Consider the following 23818-nt stretch of genomic DNA (forward strand, 5'->3'; position numbering starts at 1 on the left):
TTTAATGACAGAATCGTGGCTAAATCGATGGCTGACAGACATCATTTACGACGTACCTGCCTGCGGTTGCATGCGTAATCTTTACATTGTCTCGTTCCTGAGAAGAACCAGTTACCATTGTGACTATTTAGTTTATACTTATTGCTCGTTTGACAGTTGTTAAGTCCAGTTTACATTTGTATAATACCTAGTATAGCTGAGTTGATTCAACTAGTTAGCACAAGTATGTTTGATTTAGATTAAGTAGAACCACAGTAGAACTATGAAATATATTGTCTTTAGTAATGGAATTTACTGGCAGCAACATAATGAATTATTTAAGTTGGAAATAGTACTAAATATTGTTAACCTTTAATTAATTTAATCAAACACATTATTTATTATATTATAACGAATTAGGTAAATAGGTATTAGGTTCGTATCTACGTCTATAGTCTATACCTACGTAGTTCCAGCTAACTATGGAAGTTTTCTAGACACTACTGGATGAATTATAATTTATTGATAATCAATAATCATACAAGCATCTTGTTTCATAGCAACTGCAATGATTGTGAATTGGCAAGTTCATATAATTTTATCTTATTACTAGCTTTCCGCCCGCGGCTTCGCCCGCATTTTCAAAGATAAACCCGCATAGTTCCCGTTCCCGTGGGATTTCCGGGATAAAACCTATCCTATGTGTTAATCCAAGTTACCCTCTATATGTGTGCTAAAATTCATTGTAATCGGTTCAGTAGTTTTTGCGTGAAAGAGTAACAAACATCCATACAAACTTTCACATTTATAATATTCATAGGATATTTGAGATTTCTATAACCTTTCTTTGCTCTAGATCTTCGTTGATTTTTAGAAATAATAAATGTGTTATCACATAAAATTTGAAGGCCGTTGATTCCGTTCGGTTTGTTTGAGTTTTATAGCCCTTACATAAACAAAATTGGCCTCCGGTTAGAATGGTGAGTATAATGAATCTCGGAAGATTTAAACAGTGTACGCGATTAAGGTGAATGATGTTACGTGAAATAATAACTGTTGTTTATAAAACAATCTTCACCGTACAGCGAAGGACCTACTAATATAATGATTGTACTTTTATTTGTGGTTAGATAACCTTTGGACGCATTTCTTGTGATTCTTTTATTAAAATAAAATGTTTATTTGATAGATATATTAAAATGCTTTTCATTTTTTTATTTTTAATGTTTTTTCCCTGCGTACAATATTTTAAAGTGAAACAAGCTAAGCTATCATAAGTCATGTGTATTCTGAAGCAAATTCGTCACTTTCTTAGTGAATCTGGCCAAAAAAATGATTCATAGTTTTTTTTTGTATATAACTAGAGATGCAACGAATAGTTGTTTGGCCGGATACCGTATACCGGATGTTCGGCCTGACCACCAGCCGAATGTTCGGTATCCGGCCGCCGAATATTCGGCTGGCGGCATTTTGAGTTTCGTAGGTGAGTGTCGCGCACCGGCACGGCGCGGGCGGCGTGCCGGTTGACTTGTTTCGTAGTGAACGTACGCGCGGTCACAGTTCTTGGTAGAGACACTTTTATCGTGTCAGTCAGCACGAAACAATTTCGTTATAAAAAAAATTTCGTTAAAAATAATAAAAAGCTTCAATTACAACTGTGTCTTTATTTAGATTCTATTTATAAAATCTACCAAGTTTACTATCCGGTATCCGGCCTGATAGTACCTTACCATCCGGTATCCGGCCGGATAGTAAAAAAGGGCCGGATAAGCCGGATACCGGATAGGAACCGAATATTCGGTGCATCTCTATATATAACATACCTACTCATACAAAAAATATTACTCAAGCGCAGATTTGTAGAAGTAGTAGTAACTAGTAGGCTCTTGCTCGTAAACTCGAGTGTCATTGTCATAGATAAGACTATACGTAATTAGGAGTCATTGTTTTCGTAAGGATCGATATTGCAGAGTGATGCACTATGTGGCGGGAGATTTAACCGATTAAAAATATTCACCGTAAATTATTATTATTGTTGCAGTGCGGATGCGATTACGTGCCCGCCTCTCACCTGAAGGCGAACAAATATTTAGAACAGATAATTTTAGCTAAATACCGCGATGACTAACTTGTATTACGAACGTTACTTGAATAATGCTCAATATAGGTACTGGTAATCTATATCAATACGAATTCCACTTATAATTACAAGCTTGTGTTAGTGCAATGTAAGTACTTACCCTGTGAGGTGCTTGCAGCAATCGATGTACAGCGGCAATTTGATACGATAAGGGTATCGATAGGTTGAACGTATGGTAGAGAGGTCTCGTGGGGAGTCTAACATTGTACTCGTTGAAGGGGTCCAAGTCGTTCAAGTATTGCACCCTGCACACGAACGAACTCGCTCCTATATCCCTCATGGAGCCGTTTACCCTATTATTTTCGGGCATTTTTACTAACTCGATCATTTTTTTACACTAAATCACAGAGTAGCTTTCACGATATCACATTGTATGTACACGTTAGGATGAACCTAGGTCAATATCACTGGCATTTTAATTAATCTGTGGAGCGAGTTATTTTGTTGTTTTATTTTTTTAATGTTTTCGTATGCGCGCAGGCTTGCCGTGAATTCGGGTAGTGTTGTGCAGATAGGCGACCGCGGATACACTGAGCTGTTTTGTGGCAGAACACATGTGCCTGCCAGGTCACCGATCAAGATAAGTGTTTGATGTTATGATTAGATTTTTAAAGAGCACGAAATGTTAATTACGGATGCACGGGAAATTGCGTACACTCATCACAATGGGCACATTATTTTTTATTGAAAATATATTCATGGAGTGATTATATTTTTTTGCTTATGTATAGAAGGAAATAATTGAGACGAAGTAATAATATTTGTAGATACATTTCTGGTAGATATAATCGCTTCTATAAATTGAGAAAATGAAATTGACGTATCATGGCTATTTTTACCCGACTGCACCCGAAAGAGAGTCATATTTTACATGACCTACATTTTTCTAACATTAATTATGACCCGAATTCACTGGTTGACATTGTGATAAATCTCCTTATCTTAATTGAGGTATAAATAAGATAAACATGAATTATAATAATATGTCTTTATCTATTGGTATACAGAATGTAGCTGTAGTAGCCATGGTATGTAATATTTTATTTCGTAATGACCTAAAATTAGTATTGTGTTTATAATAATATGTGCATGATATAAAAACTTAAAACAAATGACATATTTTATAATCGCAGTCGTCATCTCTTCTATTGTCTTAGCGATAATTGCAGAATCAGTCATTATGCCCTTATTATACATCTTAATTGCTTTGTACATCAATTTTTGTTTATAAAAGCATATTATAGCATAAAAACTTGCGTGAGAGATTAATTTATCCTTGAGAGTCTGTTTTTCTGTGTGCAAACAAGGACATGAATGATGTCAATTATCCTATAGCGCTAAATGGTAATATCGAGTTACGACAGCTGTTGATTGACAAAACACGATGAGCGAGTCGGTCTCTAATTAAAATTGAAGAATATAACAAATGAAATAGAGTAATAAAATAAATAAAATTATGGTTCTCAAGGATATTGGGAGATTGGTATTGATTTGATGTAGCAATTAGGTACTACTAAATTTTAATTTGCTTCTAAACATATTGCACTTACTCACTCCAGAGCTCGAGATGCTTTCCGCTATACTGTCCTAAAGATAATTTAAATGTATTAAATTAAAAATATATTCATTCATAAATGACTCTTTATTAAAATTATCTTGTTTATTTATCAAAAGACTTATTAAGTACTTATGTTTATCTAAGTAGTTTTGAAGTTTAAATTTTTCGCGAGTTTTATGAATTGTTAGTATCGAAATGTTATTAGGAATAGGACCTACGATTACGAATGATTATTAATTATTATTAGTATTTATTAAAATTATATTAGCAGCATCTTAGATTGGTTTTAATGGCATACGCCATGCACATTGTGAGTATTTTAATAAAATCAAGCACTCTCATAGATCATGAAATCTTTCCAGTCACTTTCGTCATAAATTATTACTTGTTTGGATATGAACTAATTAAGACCTATCATATAAATTACTTATCAGAAAAGTGATGTCACCATTACATCATAGACAAATAGTTAAAAAGTCTTGACCTTTACGCAGAAACGAAAAAACTCATACCTCAGAAAAACCCGCGTGTTTTCACTAATTATTCTCAATTAGTAAATACGTAAATTAGTAATTTTCTCCTGAACTTGCATCCGAGCATGTATATTTGGTGAAGAATAATTTGTGGTATGTAAGTGTATCTAGTAGACAATAAGTATGAAAATAGTCACATTAAAATCAAAAGCTCTTCGCATACTTACGCCTAATGGCTTTTATGTTTTCTCTGAAAATTGTCATGTGTGTATAACAACAAGGATTTTAGTTTGCTTCGATAATTTAAATTGTGTACCTACACTTTTAAACTAAATTACGAAATGTACATGTACCTGTGTGAATTAAAACACTGTATTATAATTAAACCCGTATTTAAAGCATGGAATGTGAGTCATGTAAATTTTAGATGACAAGAGTTAACTGTTTATTTATGGAACTGGAAGACTTAAGACTAATGACGAACGACAGTCGTTTTATATTGTAACTGGACAATAGGCATTTAATAAAAGGTTAACGGACCAAAAACATTACGAAATAGCGCAGCGTGCGCACGCGCTTAGTGCCAGAACTTGCGAAACATACTTACTTGTATGTCTCGCTAAAGTTTTAAAAATATAAACGCCTTATTTTAGAACTAATGTTTATTTAATGTGTTTTTGTTCATAAAAGTTAGATTGCAGTTTAAAATGTAAAGTCTTGTAAAGGCAGCTTTTATAATGCATGTAATGGTTAAGGTCTAGCTTTACGTTCAGAATAATTGATATTAAGTTTGTTTTTTTATAAGTCATAATGGATGTAAGTACGAGTAGTAAGTAAATCTGTAGGAACATAATATAATATAATAAGTAGAGTCCAAAAAAGAGAACGCGTTATAAAATTATCTCAGATACGTAACTGTACAATGGAAGCAAGATCAAAGCAGAAAATCGATAGCAATGTGGTAATGTCGATGTATTCCCAAGTTTCTGATCGGGAAATCGTTGCTCGTGAGGTCGTCGAACCCTGCGCTGGCGCAAGTCGCCCTGTTTCTACGATTCATTATACCTTTTATTGGGGACACTGACTGGGAATGAAAATTAAAAATATTCTTTTGAAGCCGCTGATCATTTTTATTGATAACATACTGACTTGATCGCGACAATCTTTATCAGCGTCGTGGATGTAGAGTGCATCTGCGATTGGGGTTTTAAGATTAACTTTGTATTATTAACAATAACATAAGAGAGAACATAAATTCTTCAAGTTTCTCTATTATCCCATTATGTTATATGTGCAAAAAGTTCACGCAAACTTAGACATAGGTTCGAAACATCCAGGCAGTTATGGAAACTCGAAGGAAATTAAGGGCACGCAGTCGCTGTCTTTTAGGAAAAAATCTAGTCCATCAGATTGTGGGACGTAGTACTTTCTATTACTAGAAAATGTGACGATGCCGTTTAGATACAATATTTCTTGTTTGGTGAGTCGACGCATATCCATACTAATATTATAAATGCGAAATTCTGTCTGTCTATCTGTTTGTCTGTTACGCTTTCACGGCCGAACTACTTTACAGATTGGGATGAAATTTCCAATGAAAATAAGTGAAGAACCAGGGTTAAAGATTTTACTAGTTGTTTTGTCCGCGGGTGAAACCGCGGGGCACAGCTTAGGTAGGTATGTCATTAAGAAAGGAAGGCCGTACAAGTGATAATTGAGCACAATCGCTATTTATTTTCATATTTTGACACTTATTTAAGTATTTCAATTAAAATGTCTAGTAAATCAAGAACAAAAACCTTGGGTGATGATTGCAATTAAAACGTTTTAACAAAAAAGGCCACCGGCTCGTTCTAACTGCTCTAATAAATTGTAATTTTAATAAACGAATGTCACTGTTATAATTGTTTAGTTAAGATAGTTTATTTTGATATATTCTCTAGTATAGGTTCCTACACAATAAATTGAAAATATTTGTGCCTATTGCAATTTAGGGGAGCCTTCCCCTTAATTATGATGTGATTTTATTAATTTAAAAACGATATTTATTGATACGCTGTACCTACAGCGTATAATTATTGAAGTATAAAACTAATTCAAGATAAAGCGTTCACACAACATACCAACCAAAATGAGACGAATCTTAAATAATTGCATTTTTCCTAGTCTTGTAGTTAAGTAACACAGTATACGAGCTTTTGATTAATATTATTAATTGACTAGCTATTAATTGATAATCGCAGAGTCTTTGTCACGTCGTGACAGTGAATGTGACCCAGCACTTGAACTTTAGCGACCTCAGTCGTGTCTACAAATACGATCACGATTATTGTTGCTATAAAATTACATTACCCTTCTTTGTATAGAAAGTACAATATTGTGTACATATAATTACTTTTACTGAGATATCAAAATATGCACTGTAATATAACGTGGTTTGTTTGAACTTTGCGTTTGTAGACAGTAAAATAATAGGTGCCATTAATGTATTACTGTGACATGGAGGTCAAACATTTTCAGAATTTCGAGATCCTAGTTTTTTTTTAAATATGTAACAAAATTAATCCATCTTAACTCTATACGCTGAAGAAAGCACCTGCTTACAACCAATAAATAAAACCAGGTAAGTGTGCTGATATAAGACGTATGAAAAGATTAAATTATTCAATAGTAAAATTGATTGCCCCCAATTGCTTCAAAAATTTAATTTAAAGGTGCCTTCTAGATACCCTCGTAAGGTTTTGTTGCCGCTGTGTCCTCCTCAACGCAGAACCGTATCGGGTCGAAACTCACCCATTGCGAGAATTTGTAAAACTGTAAATGACTACAGTGAGTTGTTTGATATTTTCACAGATTCCCCCAACAAACTCCGCAAAATTTTTAATTCCCTTTTTAACGATTAAAATAGATAAGTGCATAATATATATTATAATTTTTTCATTGTTTAAGATACTTAGTAGTTAATTCATTAATTGTATACTTTTAAACTTACTTTACGCATGCTGTGTTTACCTGCTATAAGTGTTTTTTTACATTGATCATATAAAATTGTATTTTAACTTTGATGTTTTTATCTGTGATGTAAAGAAACGTTGGTAAATCAAATAAATAAATAAATAAATAAATAAATGAAAAAAACATTTTTTTTGTTATTGAAGTTCTCCCATAGATCGATAAATTATCGCACATTAGTTATGGTACCTAACAGAAGATAATCAAACGAAAACGGTCTAAGAAAGTGCGTGATAAATTAATAAACGTATGCGTATATTTAATGAGAAGAAACCTCTTTTGCATGTGCCTTAGTCTTTATAAAAAAATACCCCAATTTGTTTGTTAAAATTAAGTTGCTAAGTATTATAAGCAACGCGGCAGAATCCCATGCATGAAATGCTTAGTAAAACAGCTGTTACAATTTATCCATAATATTGTATTCAAATAGATTGGTCCGGGAGCCAGCAGCAGATTTTATGACCAAGTTCCTCTCAAGCGGTAATTAGTAAAATGCATCAAAGTATAGTATTATGAAGCCTCGTGAACGTCAGCTGGAGCTCGGTTGGGGGGAAGAGCGGTTGTAGCCTCCCGTATCAGCTGACGGTTTTTCCACCAAGATACAGCCAGCTGACATATATATATTTATCCACAGTTACATATAAGCTATCATCAGGTAAATTTTTGTTTGAGAGGAAATAACGGAAAATAAATTTTTCTTTAAATTTAACTTTCATGTTCGAGACACCAGCTGACGTATAATACACCATGTTGTAACCAGCTGACTATTTTTTTTCGTTGAGATATTGGGTTAGCTACAATTTGACAAATTTTTAGCTGACAGGAAATGAATGAATGAATGTATTTTTTTTCCTATGTGCGTGGGAGGCTACAACCGCTCACCCCCCCAACCGAGCGCCAGCTGACGTTCACGAGGCTTTATAATACTATACTCTCATGCGTCTGACGAATTATCTCTTGAGAGGAAATAGTTAACCTAATTTGCACCTGGCTCCCTAACCGATTGACTCGATCCTAAAGATAACGGTCCTACATGGGTCCTACTGACAGGTCCTATTATTTTGACATGACGCTTTGTAGCGTGAATCGTTAGTTGTTATTCTATTCTAATATTAACTACATTACGTAAACTATGGTCGACGCAGAATTGTGTAATATGCAAAAAGCGGTTGACTAAGTTTTAGTTACTATTATTATTGGCGAAACATGGATTTGCATTCAAAAATATAAATAAAAATTAATTTCTTATGTGAAATTGTTTATAAAATAGACATACATTTTGTAATTTACTAAGCGAGTTTTAATTACATACATCTGTTTAATCTAATTAATGACTGATTGAAGGTATGTTTATTTCTACGAAAAGTTTTATTTTATTTATTTGATTTTTGAACACATACTATTTAATAACAGTACTATACGTTCTTTATAATATAATGCAGAAGAAGACATAGTTAAACCATAAAATGATTAATTAATCTAAATTATTACTGAAACTTGTATTCTGCACTAAAACATTGACCCCGATTAGCGCGCAACACTTCGTGTCTTCGGAGAAACACTACAGATTTTGCAATGCAAATGAAAACGATTTTTAAAAGAAAATTAAATAAACAATAATTATATGATAGATACGTAATATCTTTTAATGTTTCTTAAGTTTAAATTTATGAAAGTTTCATAATATTCTAATTTGGTATAAGTTTGTTACGAGAATGTTAACTTTATATTAATTATAAAAATTCCTTGTTACGCTTACGAACAGCGATTGTAATCGGCTAGGGTAAGACTAAAAGCGGTCGACCGAGATATTTTAGCCAACTATCTTCGCGTTACCTTATTTCCATGTGTTGTAACAGTTCCACATTTGCAAATATATTGTTTTATACACACGCTATCGCTTTTTATTGCAAAAGAGCTTTGGCCCACAAACAAATAAAAATTCTAATTTGAATAATCCGCTACGTTTGATTTTTGTGATTTTAGGTAATTAAATGTGTGAAATTCTGATCTTCCTTCTAGTATAGGCATATATAAGTAAAAGTAACTGCTATTATTTTTTTTAATTTAATCAAGATTTCTTATCTGAATTGTTTTTTAAGCGACTAAATGAGCGCTGTATGAATAATGTAGAGAGAAATCTAATAAATTAACTTATTTATATTTAATACGTAGGGACATTTGTACATAGAAGACATACTATTATAAAAAACTAATTATGCATATTTACCTTCGAAATAAATCTATGAAATGAAACATAATTGTTGATACTAATTTATGTGCAATAGTGGGTCTACGCTTACATGAAAAGGTGCAAAGATACTCGATTTAATACAGTTATCGCTTCAGGCGAAATATGATAATACAGCCGAGTACGGCGCAACATTTAACATACCCTTTCAAATACGAGCCACCGTGGAAAGTAGACTCAGCACTTGAATTGTGTACAATTAAATTCTATAGCTCAGAAGTGCATTGGAAACGCCGTTAAACGATCACTATGAATTTCTATATAACTCTCGAACTTTTAGTCTTACATTTTTGTATATTAATTATTCTTCTCGTATAAATATTGAAGCTATTTAATTTTATGTTTCTTTAAATAATTTAACTATTCATAACAACTGAAAGTAAAATAATATTATAATACCAATCTTGTTGACTTAAAGAATTTAAATATCACGAAAAGCCTCCAAGCAAAAAAATTACCTCATTCATAATGTAATTTATTCATACAGCTAACAGAAAATTTACAAACAATCAAACATTACCGCAAAAGATATCACTTACTATACCAACACTTCACGTTACTAGCATAATATATTCGTATTAGGTAAGTGCAAAACTACACTAGTGCATTTAGCAAAGCTTATTAACTATCACATTACAATTACGTTCAGTTTACGAGCGGCACCTAAAAGCCAAGATACTTAGAACATACACATAACATATACACTAACATATAACCTATTGTCAAACTAGCCTTTTGTATTATGCGTGAGTTTTGGCTTAAAACCAGATTGCAAGAGCTCTTTTACATATTACAACAGTGACAGGTTTGTTGTATTGTGTAATCTATTTTTAATTTTCATTGCATTATATTTATAGAAAAATACAATAATAATTACACGATGGCAAAGAAAGACGCCTCACATTTATCAATAATAATAAGCTAGTTTAAACATGGCTAGATAAATCGATTTCACTTCTATATCTTCCTCTTGTTTTGTTGATGTTGAAATAAAGAAGCAACAATTAATAATTAATTACGCGTACAATTAATATTTAATTAGGCGTACGAGATAAAATTCTAGTAGGTAACAAGCCAAGACGCAATTATTAATTCTTAAAAGTTTTAACTCACATTACTGTTTATCGTGTCAATGACTAAAATATTGGCTTATTTTAAATTCATGACATAAACGACTCGGTCCATTAGACGGGTTGTACCTACTACCTAATTGACATGGGTTCAAAATGTAAATCCGACGTTGCATTAACATTAATTTTGCTTAAAAACACTGTCATATAATAGGTATATTATATACACAGAGCATATTATTTTTAAATGTATATAAACGTTTAATATTTTTGAGCCCGCGTGAATCCGGCTGGCGCGGGCGCCGCGGCGCAGCAAGTGTGGATAAACGTTTTGAAAATTTCTCTTATTTTTATGGCGATCAATAGTATAGGATAAGTATTGCACAATTACTTTGTTAATATGGAAGTCGCGTATTTTGTATGCTTCGGATCGCACTTTCGACTACCTACGAAAGAGCAGCAGGTGAGTTATCGGACTAAAGGCTTCCGCTATTGAACAATCGCGAACCGTGACGTCATTGATGTGATGTTAGCCCATCACAAAATAGCTTAATGATAAGCGGCATACTAAAGGTAATATACTCTTTAATCCGTTACGGGTTATGCTTCTTTATTACAGAATTATTGATTTATGTATTACTTGTTAGAGTAACTTTCTATTTTTGTAATATTTGTAATTAATTTTATAACTATCTGATCAAACACATTAAACACGTTCAGGATTGCTACACATAAAACCAGGAAGGTAAGCTAATCCCGACTCCACTTTGCTCGTGTGCATCTCGTGTGCGATTTGTAACACGATAGAGACGTAGCCACGTATCGATATTAAATTGAAACGTAACTTTTGCGGTAAAATAACAAATCAGGATCTTGTAGGAATTGGTTTTGAGTTACCCGACCACATACAAATGAGTTCATCGTGGGATCGTGCTACCGGTTATGGATGCTGGGAACAGATTGGTGCCAGAGCCAGTGATGTACCGAGTCACGACTGGTGCATTCGACTGTAAAGCTAGTGCTTCTCGGATTATTATTCTTTGTTAAATAGTAGCGGGATTTCGACTTCATTGTCGTGGCTGAGGTTCAGTGCGGAAGTTTAGCTTCATTAGTTTACAAAGCTTTTGATTTATACGTGGTAAATTGTATATCAGCTAATAATCGTGATTTTATATTGAAGGTAATTTTTAATATTAAATTATTATTACGGCTTGTAATGAGATTTGTATAAAACCAGAAATGTTTATGGATGTGATTTTTGAAATCATGAATGTACTGAAATTGGCACTGCATACATGTACACATCATACGCATGGCCTTGGGCTGAAGGCAGTATTAGAACACCAAAATTTTTTTAAACATGCTGACACTAAGCTAGATGTATTTCCAAAAGTACCAACCCTGAAATGAAAAGAACTGCATCTTAGTAGAAAGTGTGAACCTACCACCACACATAAACACTATACATTTACATGTATGTATGTTATGAGACAATAGAAATCTAAGGATCGCAAGTCACCCCTACACGCGCGACTAACAAGATTGACCGTGACAGTAGTCCCAGTGGGCTAAGTTACGCAATAATCTATATTTAACGCACTATTATTGGTACGGCTTAGCTCACTTATAGGATTTTACATAATAATGTTTATCATTAACTGATTTTATTACTTTTTATTAAAATGTATCTTTAGAGGCAGATTTTTTTAATTTTTATATTATAATAATCGCCAATGATGTAAGTGGTTTATTCAGGCTTACTTCTACTTATTCCGACCTTACGATTAAAATTTGAATCACGTTGCTGCTAAACTCTAGCACCCGCACCCCTAGCTGTAATTACAATATTCCAAATGTATGACAATAAAAGTAATCAGTTTAAGAAATTTTGCCGTTAAATACTTTATCTCGTCTCAGAATGTTCATAAAAATCCAAACGATATCGTATTAATAATTGCCGCTAAGTCGTAGTCTACAAAAAGCGCTGAGGTCCCGCAAAGTGACACGTTTACACGATGTATATGACTTATTATGCGCTTCCCAGAATGTGCTAAGAACCCAGGTCAACCATTTAAGTGACAATGATGAACGTAAGGTGGGAATCTTAGAAGAATGCTTTGTTTATATGCACGAAGATGATTCAGAGGGGCGTCAGTACCAACATAATGTGTGTTGACTTTTATTCTTATTTAGTTTGTATGATATTAAGAAATGCTTAAGGCTTTTTGTCTTCATGGGGTGGTCGTTTCGAGTTTAGAGAATTAAAAGCGACATTGGATGAAGTAAGATTGTGTGTTTGAAAATATGAAAGAATACGGCAACAGATTATTATATTGGTGGCGTCTTCAAAAATCTCAAAATCTCCTTCCATTTTTAATATACCATTATATTTTGAACTTCTTTACAACTCAGGTCCCTCGAAAAAATAACAGTAGCGTTTAGACAAGTCTTATATAATATATATTATGACATAATATGTATATATATGTATATCTAATAATAATCTATTGATGTACTTACCAATGTTTAGCCGCTTATGTCTAATTAAGTAACGAATATTCATATTATATGACCTTTCACATTTTATATTATAGTCTAATGTCATAAGAAGGATCGGGTCGGCTTTATGGCGCTTCTCGTGGTGTCTATAATAAATTTATAAATCTTCTTGCGTAAGAGGTGATGCCATATATTCGTAATTTTGAAGAACTGCAACCGCCTGTGTAGAACATCGAACTACGTAACAGATATTTTAATTAAGAAAAATTAATTTACCTGTCGTTATTTTTTGACAATTGAATTATTTACGTATTGAGTTATCGTTATTAATTATTTGTTCTATAATAGCCAATACGTACCTACCTACACTATGTAACATTTTATGTAACTTTAAATCGATAGAATTGAATATAGCCACATTTATTATATTGTTTGCTTTAATCACAGATACACGTTTACAAACATTTTTATCGTAATGAATCTGTGATATATGAATAAACTCGCTTGCTCCATTTTTACCAGTCGCAATGAAGCAATAATTACTTAACCAAACATACGAAGATGTTTATCAAGCGAGGAATATCGTTATCATGGCCTAAAATATTGCAAATACCAACTTTAATTAGCATAATAATCTGTTGCAACGGAACGAAGATATAAAGTTTTTGCCTATATTACTAAATGTAATTATTATGGAATTTGCTGTCGACTGTCGAGTAAGTACAGTTAATTGCAGTTTGATTTATTGCTCCTTTATTACTCGAACACGCCCAACACGCCCCTATTATTTTAGAATCGGTGCTACTACGGCTTAATCTGTGCTTATTATTATGTTATATATTATATTGTATAAAACAAGTTGTTGGTAGCGACTCCATCTCCATTGAGTCGTAGTTTAATACCTGATAACAAAGTACATCTTATATATAAAATTCTCGTGTCACAATGTTAGTCTGCATACTCCTCCGAAACGGGTGGACCGATTCTCATGAAATTTTCTGTGCATATCGGGTAAGTCTGAGAATCGGCCAACATCTATTTTTCATATGTACCACGGGCGAAGCCGGGGCGGACCGCTAGTATATACAGTGGTGGACGTTTAATTAGAAACTCGTAACACGATGAAGTAGTCATCAAATTCATTTAACATTTACGTATTAACGTATTAAAGATTAAGTATTATTTCGTATGTAATAGAACACCCGTTTATCTAGTTTTATAAGACAATGCTTAATTTTAATCAAACATTAGCTTAAATTAATAAAATTAAACAACTTTAAGTGAAACCTGATTTCCGAGTATTTTCAGTCTGGACAACAAATTAGAAACAGCATGCTTCGAGTGTTCCAAAGTCAAAACCTGTTGAAATGCCGACAATATTTTTTTCTTCTACAAATATTTGCACCGTTTTTTAAACATTCCGTATAAAAGTTTCTGAAAATTAATTTGCTTTGCAGTATAAATGGGTAAAAGTAACAATTGTGACCCATCAACAAGAAAAATAATTTTAAGTTTACATTTTGACAAAAAATGGAGTTACAGGAAAGAATAAAATTATTTAGAGTGTTTGATAAAAATATATTCAATGCTATAGTTTATTTAAAAGAGCATGGTACTTCCGAAAAAGTGCCTAGAAAAGCTCTATCATGAAAAACCACTGCATGCGAGGGATAGGCAAATGATTCTTTTGGCAAAGATGGATCCATTTAAAAGTTCAAATTCTATTATAAAATTAGTTTTTTCCGAAGATGAACCTCGCAATGTGTCGATGAGATCGGTTCGCAGGCGGTAATTTGAGGCAAAATTTTTTGGAGAGACGCCAGGAAAGTACAGCTTCTTACAAGGAAGGGAACAACGTGTTTCATTTACTTAGAAATAATGCTAGTGGATAGTACGCCAGTGAAAAAGTTTTATTTTGGGATGAAACTAAAATTAATTTAATCAATTTTGATGGCAAAGGATACACGCGTCGTTAAGTTAACCAGGCCTTAGATAATAAATAAACAGTTAAGCATGGCGGAGGAAACATTATAGTATGGGCATGTATGGGGTTGTTTTTAGACTGTTATAATCTTTATAGACAACAACGGCTTTACAACGTCGTGCCTTAGATTGTATGAGATTTTAACACGTTTGCAAAAACATATTTTCTAAAAGAATTGGAACCTTTAAATGGATCCATCTTTGAAAAAATAATTATTTGCTTATGCTCGCGAGCAGTGGTTTTTCATGGTCGAGCTTTTTTAGGCACTTAATCAGAAGTACCATGCTCTTTTAAATAAACTGTAGCATTGAATATCTTTTTATCAAACACTCTAAATGATTTTATTCTTTCCTGTAACTCCATTTTTTGTCAAAATGTAAACTTAAAATTATTTTTCTTGTTGATGGGTCACAATTGTTACTTTTACCCATTTATACTGCAAAGCAAATTAATTTTCAGAAACTTTTATACGGAATGTTTAAAAAACGGTGCAAATATTTGTAGAAGAAAAAAATATTGTCGGCATTTCAACAGGTTTTGACTTTGGAATACTCGAAGCATGCTGTTTCTAATTTGTTGTCCAGACTGAAAATGCTTGGAAATCAGGTTTCACTTAAAGTTGTTTAATTTTATTAATTTAAGCTAACGTTTGATTAAAAATAAGCAATTTATTATAAAACTAGATTAACGGGTGTTCTATTACATATGAAATAATGCTTAATCACTAATACGTTAATACACAAAAGTAAATAAATTTGATGACTACTTCATCCTGTTACGTGTTTCTAATTAAACGTCCACCACTGTATATATATCAAATTCGTGGCGAAACATGAACAAATAATGAAGTAAGTTTACTAACAGTTTAATAAGATCAAATTTCAAAAGGCACTGAAATAGTTAGAAATAAAAGGCTTTCGAAGTTTCAGCTATTAAGGTGGTCAGTTCCCGTGACCACATTGATTGCATTGTTTTGAATATACAATAAATACAACCAAGGCTCTGGTAATCCGTATAATTATGTTTCACGATATTGAACCCTACTGCTATGTCTTGGAGTCTTAAGCATTTAAATGACTCATTTTAAAAAGAATAGGGTTAACCCCAGTAAACCCAATGGCAATAGTAACATCGTTACCAATTGAATAAACTGTGTAGTTTTACGCTGTTACTTTAATTTAAGTAGATTTAAAAGATCGACCAGTTCAACCTTATTTTAAAAATGTTTATATTCAAATTACTGTGTTATTTCGCAGTTCTTCCGTTAATGACATATACGTGTGATGAAATGTTTGCATGAAGAATTTGGATCAAGAAGTTTAAAAATTACACATAATAGTTCTTTTCCGGATGAGTTATACAATAATAATAATTGTTGTAGAGTATTTTCACCGCTCTACATAAAAACAACAGTTAATATAATATTATATAATAACATAAATTCACAAAGCTGTATGGCGTATTAATATTTTCTTCTGTGATTGAATATTTAACTAAGAATATTTTCACCTAAAATGCATGGACGTATAAAAAAAGACGGACGGTATATCGCCTAAACATTGAGTGAAGCCTAGTAATGGCGGCGAAACACCCATGTGTGTGTGCCATGTTGCCATGGCAACCTGCTGTGTTGATGACAATGGCGGCTGTATTTTTTTCTATAAATTTTGCCGTAATAATTTTGTCATTAAAACATAAAACAAATAACTTGCTTCCCTGTGGAATGTAATCCCTTGTGTTTTGTTATTTAAAATTGTACTGTTGCGACACCATTTAACCACGCAAGACGGCATTTTAAATATTTTTTGTGAAACAGTGACGCAGTTAATCAGTCGGTAGTTCACGACGTAATGGCGGCCGACTAGCTTACTATGGTGAGAGTGTGTGCGTGTTTATTGTCTTTACACGATCGCTAGCTTACTATGGTGGCTTCACGTTGTTTGTTCGTAATACGGCGTCCGTCTTTTTTTATACGTCCATGCTAAAATGTTTATTTTATTTATTGATATTTTGACCTACATGTCAACTAATGATTTTACATGGAATCTGCCTTTTAATCCATACTAATATTATAAATGCGAAAGTAGGTAACTCTGTCTGTCTGTCTGTTACTCATAATCACGTTCACGCCTAAACTACTGAACCAATTTTCATAAAATTTGGTATGGAGATATTTTGATACCCGAGAAAGGACATAGGCTATTTTTTATCCCGGGAAAATGACGCAATCCCGGAAATCCCACGGGAACGGGAACTATGCGGGATTTTCTTTACTGCGCGGGCGAAGCCGCGGGCGGACACCTAGTGTATAATAATTATTATACATATCAGAAATGAGAAAACTACAACTTATTATTTCAACAGTGAAACTTTTAATGATAGAAATCCGATTCTCATTACAGCGAAGATGAATATAATTCTTTGGAATTGACATCGAGCTTATTCGTTTCGTGTTATTTTTCCCAACGTTAAGACGATAATACTTGTCAATTAGAGCTATTATAATCTCGCATTGTTTGCATTTTCTGTTAACTGAACGCTTTTTTAGCTTTGTCACAGTAAACAAGCCCAACACGAAAAGGTATGGTTAGGCTTGCCTACGCATTCCTACATGTTATTTTCCCACGTATGTATGGCATACACTAATATATGTAATACCTGCTTATTTCCATACTGTTAGATAGAGACAGCGAATGTTCCTTGTGAGCTTTTTGTGCGTGGTCATTATAAATGGTCCCTTTTAGTATGCTAAGTTAGCCTCCCGGACCATCTATGCATTTTAGGAAGTCACGAATAGATTATAGAGTTGCGATGGTTCTAAAAGAAATGAGCGTCATAAAATACGACTTACGAAACAAAAATATAGTGGTATGTTTATGTCTATTGACAAATATTTTAATATGGATTTTCGTTGTGTGTTAGAAGTTAGAACTTAGAACAGAGCATCAAAAGTTACATAATTTACGGATTATGTTTTAAAATCTCTAGTAGGTATTTCTTAGTAGTAATCTCTATAAATTTCCTTACTTTAAATATATTTAAATTATGTATTTACAGTGTTTCCTCTAATATTTTTGTTTTTTTATCTACACATAATAAATATTGTTTCTAATATAATATAAAACACGACAAAAATGGTTTATTGCACCAATTACGTATCGATACAGAGCAAGAATTATTATCCACCGAGTTGGAGTCGCGAAAACGATAAATCACGTTGAACATTCTTAAAAATTTTTTGACGATACGGTTGTAGGTCAAAAGGACAAAACCTTAACATATTCTTATTGTTAAACTCAAGATTTACTGCATTTATTAGCTGTAAATTGGTGTGAAATATTATTGTGATGTAGATGGGAAAATGTGAATGAATATTTTAGTGGTAGAGCCTCTACAAATAAATTACTTTGTGATAAACTTTATGATTGCTTGTTAATAAATAAGTTAAGGTTTTTTTTTCTTGTATTAACACTGATACTTATTGCTATAACCATATAATTTTTTACAACTGTTCCAAAAAATTTCACTTAAAAAGTGAACAAGACAAAATGGAATTACACTGAAATTTGCGTGAACTTGTAAGGTTGCGTCACCTTGTGACAATATATGAAAACAAAAAATAGCGAAGACCCGACAATGTATCTATGTACTTGATTACATCGCGCTATAAAAATTTAAGTCGCAACCAATCAAGGGGTCAACGCCTGCTGCTGCCCGTTTTGTCTCTAAATTCGAGGTTATTTCTTATCGATCGCGGTACGAGATTCTCGTGAACATGGATTGAAATGTCTCTTATTTTGTTCGACTAAATAAATTACTCTTGTTTCAATCCCTTTTTGTCCTTTTATTGACTTGAATGCATTTGATTACATAATGTAACAATTCGAAAAGAACATTTGGCAAAACGTTCGGAATGTATAACAAGAGTGCTACAAATGATTATATTTGTAGACTTATTACAAATAGCTTTAAATCCCACGTGAGAATGCAAAAGGATTATCCGATGACACCACTGATGGTCCTTAAAACTTTCCATTCGGCTCGAAAGAAATTAGTGATTAATGAGGCTTTCTACTCCATGTTAATTCATAAGAAAAAACACATCCTATCTTAATTGCAAAATACCTACGATTTCGAACCCTTAAACTGTACTTACTTGCTTGTATTCTTGTAAACGTATTTGGTTATGGCATGACATTTGTCTACTTAAAAAATGTTTCCATAGCTACTATAATTGGCTTGCCTCCAAGGAATAGGGACTAGGGTACCTGAGCAATTTTATTTATCCTGCGCTATTCAGTAATGATATCTCGTATGATCTTGGGCATAATGTTTATTTTTTTTTGGTTTCGATCGCTATTGTATTGTATCAGACCAGTCTGGCGCGTTTTAATTGTTAGCTTATTCGAATTCTTCTCTCGAGACTAAAAGCCTCCCACGGCATTTTTTTTCTTATTAGTTTTAAAAATTGTTATATTTATTCCTGTGAGTTGCTCGGCAATAAGTAAATATTTTTTTTTTCGAATTAACGCAGCTTTTAACAACATTTTTAAGTCTATGGACCGGTTTCGGATGCGAAATAACCTGTCAATTTAGTTTGTTTCGGGAACAGCGCGACTGGTTCCGGCAACTGGCATTCGGATTCAACTTCGAAGTTCGATTCGAATATATTTTTTCGAAATATATGTATACATAATAGTGGTATACCTATTATGGAGCAAAAACGGTAAAATTGTACAATCCGTTTTAAAGTGACCATTTTGCATAAATTAAAAAGCAGGCTTAAGAGATTTCTCGGTCACTAATTAAGATTATTTTGTAAATGCAAACGAAATAACGAGTAATTAAAATTAACCATTTCACATTATATTATCTTTAATTTATTTACTGATATTTTCTAATTCAATTTTATATTCGGCGTCAGTTATATTAACAAAAAACATACTAATTAATGCCAGACTTATCGTATATAATAGTTATGTAAGAGGATCTCGCCATTTGTTTACGGTCGATTAACTCAAAAGTTAAACTAACTTTTTAGCACTTGTTGGTGAAGGACGTGTTCAAGGTTAGCTTAGACATGCGTTTTCAAACCGGTGATATCATCACTTCCTTTATGTTGTATTATAATTATTTAATATAAATATGCGTAATACAAACTCAGTACGTTATTAACTTCGGTAGCTATTTGTGAAATTATTAACATGTCAATATAAGAAAAGATACATCGAAATAATTTTTAGGTAGGTAGTAGGTATGGTATAAAGATTAAAGAATTTATTGTCTAAAATATATTAAATGCCCACATAGCTTATTTACAAGTTTAAAACTGAATTAATCAATTAAACAAACTCTATATTAGTTAGTTCTTTAAAGAAACGAATCTTCAATGGCGGCGCTTATCATTCCCTCTTGCTCACACACGGCCGTACGGTATGCAAAAAAAAAATGGAAAAATAAAATCACTAAAATGTATTTGATTTTCCCTATTTAATAGTTTTTATCATAAATTTACAATGACAATTATGCATTTGCGAAAGTAAATAATGTTTTATTGGAATTTGACAAAATATGTTCTTTGGGAAAAGTTGTTCAGTTTTATGGGCTTATTACAAGTATTATGGGGATATTATTACATTCTGTATACGTAAATATGATAATTCATATAAATACACAAATACAATAACAAAAAAGTTTGTCAACAAACAATTTGAAATAATTAATAAAATAATTATCAATTTACGTTATTTTTATTTTCTTTTTTGGTGATCCTACCATCTGTCAAAGTCAGCTTTGGCCGCCATTGAAGATTCGTTTCTTTATTGAACTGACTAATACCTATGTATCGACTTCATTCAATTAATTTCGTCATGACGAGTTATTTTATGTGAGCTATCGGTTTTTTGTCATTCATAAGATAAACATCGAGTTAATATCACAAAAACCTAAGGTTTCGCGGGTTCATTGTATTTTCAATGGCAGATGTGAACAGATGTAGACCGTACTTGGAAACAGGTGAAAAGGTTGTTTTATACTTTTTGTTCATATTAAAACGGCTTTTCATAGGCATCGGGACGTTCTACATTTTTTCACTTAATTAGCTACCGAATTACTGTTACAAAACCGCTTTACAGGAATCTTACAGTTATTAAGTACCTAAGTATCAACTTTTTTATATTAAAAAATTAAGTAAATTTTTTATACACTATCCATGTTGTAATAATATTAAACATGCTTGTCAGTTCTGCATTTTAGCACAATAAAAATAAAGGCATAATACCTTCAAACAAAAGATGAAATGTAAGATAAAATGGACTTTCCCGACGAGAACTCCTTTGTTATGCATTTCATAGTAAATTGCCTTTGTTTGCGTTATCTGGCCTTTTATTGGGGAGTGTAAAAGTTATGTGTTATCTGTATCCGATAATAATTTAACGAAAAAACCGCCGGGCAAATCCTGCACATTGAATAGTTCCGGATATAAGCAAGGGAAGTTCAGGTTCTCACCTGTCAGGCCTAACGCCTACATGTCATTATTATTAACGGAAGTCTTATCGTGAAGGATATTTCTTTTTAAAAATATATTTTGTTAGTTTATGTTTTGGGTTGATACTTGATATAGTGATAATTTCAGTATTATAGTTGATTGCTTATTGTCTTGAATTGTATGGGTAACTTTTTTTAAATATTAACTACAAAAAAAAGAAAAAAAACAAATAACTAGTAATAAAATAGTAGATATCCTTACTACGCATAGGTACAATATAAATATTTATTTTTCATTATTCGCTTGAAATAATATCATTATCTAGGTAGGACGAAGATAGGTATTATTTACGTAGTAAAATAATATTACTACATAAGTCATCTTAATCTCCTTAAACATAATCCTTAATTTTATTTCGTCTAATTCTTTTTTAAATTATTAATATAGGTATTAAGTAAAAGAGGTAACATTGCATAAAATAAACAAATGCCACTTCGATTTTCCATAAAATCTTAAAAAATTAAATTAATTGTAGTTACTAGGTAAATAATAAAATTTTAAGTCATTCTAGCTTCAACACAGTGTTGTTTTTGCATTTATACTTGTTTATTAGATATAAAAAAATTAAAAGTAATCAATGTTCAATTAACCAAATTTTATACCTACTATGAATAAAATAATATATAAGTAAGCAAACTTATTATTATTTTATTCGTAAAGAAAATATTTTTAAACCTATAACGCCTTATCGTATAGAATAGATTTAATATAAATCAAGCTTTGTATCTGCGCTACATCATATAAATAATGATAGAAAGTATTTAATAGCTCGTGCATTATTTATATAATGTTGCAGGAAAAATGTTACCGCTCAGTATCAGCAAAAGCCTCGTGCATACGAAAAAGAACAAAAAAACCGGCTCCTCTTAATATAAACGTTTCCAATAATACTCATCAATTACATTAGATGCACGTACGTTTTGTTAAGAAGACACTATTTATTTGAGATCAAAACACTATCATTGAAACACAATACCACTGCATTGTTTATTTAACTTTTTGGTAAGTAAGTGTTCGCCATAACGACACTATTATTGTTAGCCCCCGGTCTATCTTTGACAAAACCGTAAGTATGACTGAAGAGTTTGTAGCGAGACAACTTGCCTCAGGTACGATTTTCACGTTCATATAATCCGGCCGAGGTGAAGAGACCTTGTCTCGCTCTCTAGAACCTGTGTAGCCTTAACTTTTAATAGCGCTACCTTATCCTGAGCAGATTATTGTATTTGTATTGTATTAACAGAGGAACAAAGGGATAAACATACAAGTATGTTTCTGTTTTAGAAATAAAATATATTGCATTAATTAAAATATAAATTGCAGCTATTGTTTTACATTAAAATAATTATTTACTTTCTCAATCCTAATTGAATCATAATAAAAATTCAAATGTTATTTTTATGAAAAGTGTAAAATATTTATTTACTTATTGTTTATATTTTTCTTGGTATGGTAGTCAAGTTCAAGGTGTTTGTTCCTAGTCCCTCGGGTGTATTATCCGATCCACGTTATTGTGACGTCACTGCATTACAATGTAGCAGCACGCAACTAACACATGGCTGTCTCTTTCTAACCCTCTGTTCCCAGAGGAGACACATTCAAGGATATGGTGCACTCCTCAGTTCACTGCTCCCGCTGCGTCTTGCACGGAAGCCTTTAGTCGTTACTTTTACAAAAATTTAGGCAACCTTTATTATTTCTGTAGTTGATATAACAATTATGTACAATTATTTATAACTTAAATTGAGAAAATAGACCACTTACAATACTGTGCTATTTAAAGACGTGTATCGTGAGAGGAGCGAGTTTTTCTGTCTATGAATTAATAAGTCCTCTTTTTTTAAAAGACCTGTTTACACGTAAAACGCACTGTCCGTTATAGATTCTATTTTTTGCTTCACTTGTCTTGGTCTACATTTTTACAACTGCCTGACATTATTAACAAGGTAGCAATTAATTTTAATAGGCTTTTCATTCCATTTTATTAGTATATAATAAATCGGTCTTAAAGTAGGTACTATATAAGGAAATATTAAAAACAACGATTCCATCTTTAATAGTGTGATAAAATAGGAGATGTTATTTACTCAATATAAAGTACTTACTTGATCCTCATCGTCGTAATCGATCAAATCGTTCCTGTAATTAAATAAAATCGATTATGTTAAAACAAAGCTTTCAAATCCTTTTTGCATTGTATGCTCAGAAAATATAGAATATTATTGTTTGATTGTAAGTAATACTAGATGCTACTAATAAAAACTAAAGAAAAGGGAATTTATAGATTAGATAAAGTGAAAAAGTT

At 32.3% G+C, this 23818-nt stretch overlaps 1 protein-coding gene across 1 annotated transcript in view; it reads right to left on the minus strand.

Moving 5' to 3' along the window:
• The window catches only part of Fhos (Formin homology 2 domain containing), a 47307-nt gene that overhangs the window by 12153 nt on the left and 11336 nt on the right, over positions 1-23818 (minus strand). Inside the window, exon 4 of the mRNA XM_089711174.1 lies at positions 23619-23652. Within this exon, the coding sequence (XP_089567300.1) occupies positions 23619-23652 (34 nt within the window). The remainder of the gene's footprint in view (positions 1-23618; positions 23653-23818) is intronic.

This window comes from Colias philodice, chromosome 1 (assembly GCF_061535455.1).
Source record: "Colias philodice isolate Cphi_HAF_F1 chromosome 1, ilColPhil1 Martin Lab GWU primary, whole genome shotgun sequence".
In the NCBI taxonomy this organism is placed as follows: Eukaryota; Metazoa; Arthropoda; class Insecta; order Lepidoptera; family Pieridae; genus Colias; species Colias philodice.